This window comes from Caretta caretta, chromosome 9 (assembly GCF_965140235.1).
Source record: "Caretta caretta isolate rCarCar2 chromosome 9, rCarCar1.hap1, whole genome shotgun sequence".
Taxonomy (NCBI): Eukaryota; Metazoa; Chordata; order Testudines; family Cheloniidae; genus Caretta; species Caretta caretta.
In genome coordinates this window covers 12263708-12270886 of record NC_134214.1, presented here as the reverse complement: position 1 = coordinate 12270886, position 7179 = coordinate 12263708, and the positions used below count along the sequence as shown (strand labels likewise).

Sequence of the window (7179 nt, the reverse complement as noted above, 5' to 3'; positions counted from 1 at the left end):
TACTTCCCCACTCAGCCCAGCTTCTAGCCCACAGCCCTCTCCAAGGGCAGTCTTTTCAGACCTTCAGGGCAAGAGCAGGTGACCACCCCGCTACACACACACCCCCCTCAAAACCCCCACCCCTGGGGGAAGGGGGGCCTCTCAGCCTGGGCTCCCCAAAGTTAGCCCTCCATGCTCCTCCAGGCTCGCGCATCTCTTCTCTGCGGCCTCCCAGGCTCAGGACATCTCCCAGACCTGGGTCTCCGCCCTCCGGCGGGCCTGTTCTGCGGCCTCCAGCCACACCCATATGTCCGGGTTTTCCAGACCCTCTTCCCCCGGGTCTGCGTTCCCACTGTTACGTGGGCTCTCCCTGCCTGAGTCCCGGCCTCCCGCTGGGCCCACATGGTCTGAGTCTCATCCTCGGCGACTGGCCCTATGACGATCTGGGTTCCCACTTCCTGCATGGTTCCCTCCATCCAGGTTGTCGCCTCCTTCAGTTTTGGTCCTTCCGGGCCCACAGGCACCTCCTCTGGCCCTTCCTCAGTTCCCCTGAGGGGGCAGTGCCTTTTTATAGGCCCAGGTGCCCGGCAGCCCCAGCAGGCATCCCGCCTCCATGCTGCCCCGGGCCTCGGCACCTTTCCTTCGTCCCTCACCGGGCCAACCCTCCCTGGGTTGCCCTGGGCCGTGTTCCTTGGGGCTCTAGGTGTCCCCTTCACCTGCAGGCCCAACATACCCGCAGCCACCTGGGTTCCCTCACCCAGCGGACTGCTTGAGGGATTGGGCATCGTCCCGTTTCGGGGTGAGGTATCCTGCCTCCAGTCCCGTGGGGACAGTCCAGTCTCAAGTGTCCTGTCCGACCTCAGGCGTAGCAAGCCCTTACCACGGACCTCCTGGCCCTGGTGCTCCGAGGCCCACGCCCTCCACGGTCTCTTTTAAACTCCCGCCCAAGGGGTGTCCACAGGGCCCGCTGCTCCCTCACCAGCTGGTCGACCTGCTCTTGGAGGGCCAACAGCATCTCTCACAGTCCCTGTTGGGTCCCCCGGAGACCCTGCAGCTCTTCTGTCCCTTTCTGCCGGGGCACTGCCCCCGGGGCCCACCTAGGGATGACACCCGGGGCCTCCGCACAGTACACCCCCGTGTACCCAGGATCCATCATCCCCTGTTTCTCCACCAGCAGTTCCGTCACTTGCGATGCGGCACAGTCCGCTTAGCCCCTTGTTCTGCCCCTTGCATCGGGGCAGACAGCTCATACCCACATTCTCCACCACTTGTAAGCGTTCGGACTCACCTGGTGGCGCCTCCTGCTGGTCGTCCTTGGGAATTAGCTCGATTTCCAGACCAGAGCACCCTCCGCAGGCCGGTAATCTGCCTTACCACTGGCCCCCGGTCCCTCCCAGGACCTGGTGCCCTTGCCTTGGGTGCTGCCCTCCGGCAATACCCCCAATCCCTGAGTCTCCCCACCCCAGGGAACCCTCACCCACTATCCCCACATCGCCTCAGTCATGGCTACTGCCAGTCACCGTCTAGCCCCATGCCCTGGGGCGGACTGCAGTGTAAAAGCCAATCATCACAGGCAACAAGGGGTTTGGACTGGCTGCCTTTACCCACCCTCAGGCTGCCCCTCTGCAACCCCAATACTTATATGGGCCTGGGACCAGGCCCTGCATCCTGGCGAGTTCCTGCCCTAGGGCTTCCCAGCTGCTGAGGCCTTTCCCCAGCCCTGCCTCACTCTCGGTCCCCCGGGTGAGTTCCCCCGCATCCAGGCCTGTCTCTCTCTCCAGCCAGAGACAGTCTGCCTGAGCTTCTGGCTCCCAGCCTTTGTAAGGGCCCGCTGGGCCCTGATTGGGGCGTAACCCAGCTGCGGCTACTTCCCCACTCAGCCCAGCTTCTAGCCCACAGCTTTTCAGCCCTTCAGGGCAAGAGTGGGTGACCACCCCGCTACAAGCAGTCAGTGACCATCACTCATTTGCACTGTAGTGTCCAGGAAGTGGATCTCTTGTGTGTATGGTCCAGGCTGAGGTCGATGTTGGGGTGGATATTGTTGAAATCCAGGTGGAATTTTTCAAGGGCCTCCTTCCCGTGGGTCCATATGATGAAGATGTCATCAGTGTAGTGCAAGTAGAGGAGGGGTGCTAGGGGAGGAGAGCTGAGGAAGCGTTGTTCTAAGTCAGCCATAAAAATATTGGTATACTGTGGGGCCATGCGGGTACCCATAGCAGTGCCGCTGACTTGAAAGTGTAAGTTGTTCCCAAATCTGAAATGGTTGTGGGTGAGGACAAAGTCACAAAGCTCACCCGCCAGGTGTGCCGTGGCCTCATCAGGGATACTGTTCTTGACAGCTTGTAGTCCATCCTCATGTGGAATATTGGTATAAAGAGCTTCCATATCCATGGTGGACAGGATGCTGTTTTCAGGAAGATCACCAAGGCATTATAGTTTCCTCAGGAAGTCGGTGGTATCTCGAAAATAGCTAGGAGTGTTGGTAGCATAGGATCTGAGGAGAGAGTTCAAATAGCCAGATAATCCTGCTGTCAGGGTGCTTTTTCATGGAGTTTCTTGAGCAAATGGTGTAGTTTCTTTTGGTAACCCTCAGTGGGATCAGAGGGTAATGGCTTGTAGAAAGTGGTGTTGGAGAGTTGCCTGGCAGCCTCCCGTTCATAATTCGACCTGTTCATGATGACTGCAGCACCTACTTTCTCAGCCCCTTTGATTATAATGTCAGAGTTGTTTCTGAGGCTGTGGGTGGCGTTGCGTTCTGTATGGCTGAGGTTATGGGGCAAGTGATGCTGCTTGTTCACAATTTCAGCTTGTGCACGTCTGTGGAAGCACTCTATGTAGAAGTCCAGTCTATCATTTTGACCATCAGGAGGAGTCCATGCAGAATTCTTCTTCTTGTAGTGTTGGTAGGAGCGCCTGTCAACACGGTATTGGCCCTGTCAACACTGGTTCTCCACTTGTGAGGTAATTCCCTTCTCTTCATGTGTCAGTATAATAATGCCTGCATCTGTAATTTTTACTCCATGCATCTGAAGAAGTGATTTTTTATCCATAAAAGGTTATGCCCAAATAAATCTGTTAGTCTTTAAGGTGCCACTGGACTCCTTGTTGTTTTTAAGAGTTAGCTGCTATGTTCTTCCCCCAGATAAAACAGTCTGTTTTTACCTCTGTGAACTTCAGAACTAAAACTGCCTCTTAACTGAACATAGCTCTCTTTCATTTTATAATGCTGTAATATCACACAGTATAATTCTTAGGCCAAATTCTGCCCTCAGATTCTCATGCAGGACTCCCAATGGATACTAGTTCATATCCAACTTCAGGTGGTAGTCTCCCAAAGTCATCACCAACTGAACGATGGCTGTTTGGTAATCTGGATGAAAAGACTTGACGGTGCACTCCAAGTAGAAATGGGTCCACTTAACACCTTCATTCGAAAAAGCGTGTTGGCTGTCTGAAAGAAAGTACACTGAGGAGATGGTGGTTGGGATTTTCAAAAGAGCACAAAGGAATTAGGCACCCATCTCCTATTGTACTCAATGGGATTTGGGCAACTAAATCCTTTAGGCTCTTTTGAAAATCCTAGCTGTGGAGACTAGACTCCTCTCTCACTTCTGGAGGTATTGCCTCCGGGTTAGGGCAACACACATTGGCACGCAATGTGGACAATATTGCATTGCTGTTGCCTATGCTGCCCTCATTCTGTGCATCAACAGAGGACTTAATTCCCTAGAACTTAATCTGGCACCTTTCACAAACACTAAATTATTTAATCTGTCTACTCATGTCACCGTTAAGAAATCTTTGCTGTGCATTACCCCATAGCAACCCTCTGCAGTAGCAAGGTGCTATGCATGACGATCGGGAAGCAGACACTGTACCTTTACAACATGCAAGAACAAGAAGTCACTGGATACCAATTATAACTTTATAATTGTGAATTGCTTTCCATGGCTGAACACTGGCACAGAAACACTTTAATAACCTAATTCTTTTTGTCTGGATTGGCTACTAAGTGTATATGGCAATAGATAAGTGACACTGACATCTTTTAGACTGGTAAGTGACAGGACTTAATTACTTTCAGTATTACTCTACTGACTTCACCAAAGTTACTCCAGATTTATAGCACTGTGAGAAGAGAATCTGGCCCTATATCCTTAAAGATAAAAGATCCTACTAAAGGATCAACCATTCCAGGCATTATCAAATATGATTCAGCCTTTAGTTTTCCTCCTGAATCTGAGTAAGTGTATGGCAAAAATTTGACTGTCAAAAGCATTTATTTCATCTGAAGGAAAATTATTTGTATTTTTTCCCAGACGTATATTAAATATCAGTGCTAAATGTTTCTATACAGCAAATATGTCTACACACATGTACAATGGACCTGATTCTCCTCTCACCCTGGCAGGGCCGGCTCTAGGATTTTTGTGCCCCAAGCAAAAAAATTTTTGGCCGCCCCTGCTTTATTTTAGTGTCCCCAGCCCCGCCTCCTCCCCCCACAACCCCACTGCCCTAGCTCCGCCTGCTCCCATGAACATGCCGCCGCTCCGCTTCTCCCCCCCCTCAGGCAAGGGAGAGGCAGCGCGTTCAGGGGAGCAGGTGGAGGTGAGCGAGGGGTGGGGGAGCGCAGGAAGTACCGGGGGGGGGGTAGAGGAACCGCTCCTCGGCCCAGCTCGCCCCCGCTCCACCACCAACGCCGCCTCCCCCGAGCACGCCGCCGCTTGGCTTCTCCTCCCTCCCTCCCAGGCTTGCCACGCCAAACAGCTGTTTGGCCGGCAGCAAGCCTGGGAGGGAGGGGGGAGAAGCAGAGCGGCGGCAGCGCGCTCAGGGAAGCAGGCGGAGGCGAGCTGGGGTGGCAGGGGCACATTTTTAGGGGCAGCATGGCCGGCGCCGGAACGCCACCCCTAGAACTCTGCTGCCCCAAGCACCTGCTTGTTTTGCTGGTGCCTAGAGCCGGTCCTGCACCCCGTGGTAAATCAGGAGAAACAGCTCTGGAGTTGATAGGGCTTATGCCAGTGCAAAAAGCAGCAGGGGAGTAGAATTACACCCAGTGACTTTAATCACTGCAAAAAATCCCAGGGCAAGGGACCTTGGCATCTTTAGAGGTGAAATCATGAAGTCTCCTGTATTGCAGTTGCCTTTTGGTGCTAGAAATACTGAGAAGGCAAAAACAGCAAGGTCAGTGTAGCATATTTTCCCTGCCTGCTCATCAGTCTTTTAAAAATCAAGCCATAACTTGCCTGCATATTCTCCCATACCTGGTCTGTCCAGCAAGAAACTGTCCCGTAGATGGATATTTAAAATATCATTCTGTTTTCAGGGAAGGCTTTCAAATACCACATTATGGAAGAATGCACCTTTAATAATTACTGCCTCCCTGCGAGTATGCTCTTAAAGATGTCAACTGGCATTGATACAGCCTCTAAGTTATTTTTTGCTGTAATTTGCTTTAATTTACTTATTTGGGTACAAAACAAAAAAAAACCTTGCATCCAATAGTTTATTCTGGGTCAATACCAACTGTGAAAAATTGTTTGCAATGGGAATGAGGAAATGTTACAACAGAAATTACATCATAAAGAATTTAATTTCCAAAAGAACTACAGAGGCACCACTGGAAAAAGTTAGCAATGAGGAGGAGTGCTCTCTCTTGGTTGCTATTAGTGCTGGTCTTTGGGGTGTAGCTTTCCTCCTGGGCTTCTGCGTTTGTTTTACGTATTGTTTTCCACTTCCTTCTGGTCAGGATACTTTTTATGACTAGGTGAGACAATACTAAACAGCAGCACAGAATCCGTTCTGCCGCAGGACAAAATGAACCTTTGCTTCAAACATCCACGAGAGAAATGGGGGTAAGTGGAAAAAATTAAGCTGTTCTGGGTGTGGGGTGCATTACTTAAAGCTAATTGCCAAAAAATAAACAACTGTTTTTCCTAGCTGACCGCAGTATTAAGAATTCCAACTGAGGACCAGCCCTGAAATATACCAAGGAAAGAATTATATGTAAGCCTTTGCTCAGGTCTATTACTTAGAGGTTGTGGGGATGGTAATCCTTTAAACAAGGTTCACTTGGCCTTCATGGTAGAGTTTAAATACATTTTCCCTTCTTTTCCTACGTGCAAAGAACTTCTATATTTTTCCTTCACCATGTACACTATAAATAATCAGAGTTTATCCTGGTATTATCATCTTCTTGTATTTAGTACATATTATAGTAGTTATATTTGCTCAGCTGTACTGAATCCTATAATAAAAACATGGTGCAAAGGGCATTTTCAAGATGTGCAATGAATATCTGTAGCTAATAAAATAAGCAGTTGCTCTGTTGGAAATATCAACGTGAAGCCATAATGGTAATTCAAAGTGGACAGCATAAGTGATCCTATTTTATAATCCTATAATGTCAATACAGTTTGGTTCTACATGCATGCAGGAAATACAAGATTTGGTGACAGAAACTTTTGCCCCAAAGTTTTCCTGTCTGCCTGTGTCAATTGGTCAGGTTTGCTGTGATCTGAATCGATACAGTACAGCCAAGTTTTCAGTTACAATAGCAAAGGGATATGTGTATATATATATGTGTATGAGTATGTATTGGAGCTGGGTGAATAATTACCAGCAAATAATCTATTTCAAAAACTTCACCTCTTTTCTTTTTCAACAATATCTGCAAACCGTTTAAAACTTTCTCAGATTTATTATTTATTCCGTGTTGTTCACCAAATAATTCTGCCAAATCCTTCTTTGTAGATTATTGTGGTGCATGTATTTGATATTCAAAATTTCACCCGTATTGGTTAGTTTTGATTGGCCACATAGATTGCATAGTATGTTTCTGGTCTCTGACTGGATTAGCATAAGGCTTAGAATCAGATTTCTCGTGTGACTACTAACAGTAACACTTTCAAAATTCGCTTTCCATGAATATTCTCCACTATTTGCTCATAATCCATTTTTGCTGCAAACATTCCTGCTAGTAAATGTTTTCACTAGAGCATTTGTGGAAAGCAGTTACAGGTGAGTGAGCACAATCAGAATTAATTAATATAAGAAACTGAATGGATAGTTCTCAAAAATATTTAGAAGTCTTTGTGCAGCTTTCTATAATGAACTAAATTCTGCTCCCATTCACACTGGTGCAATGATAGGAATGGAGTTACTACAGGCTGGTGTAACAAGGGGCAGAATTTTTCCCTAGAG

At 48.7% G+C, this 7179-nt stretch overlaps 1 protein-coding gene across 1 annotated transcript in view; it reads left to right on the top strand.

Moving 5' to 3' along the window:
- Positions 1-5723: 5723 nt before the first annotated feature.
- The window catches only part of KCNMB2 (potassium calcium-activated channel subfamily M regulatory beta subunit 2), a 234427-nt gene continuing 232971 nt past the window's right edge, over positions 5724-7179 (top strand). Inside the window, exon 1 of the mRNA XM_048863002.2 lies at positions 5724-5831. Coding sequence (XP_048718959.1) covers positions 5794-5831 — 38 coding nt within the window. The 5' untranslated portion in view covers positions 5724-5793. The remainder of the gene's footprint in view (positions 5832-7179) is intronic.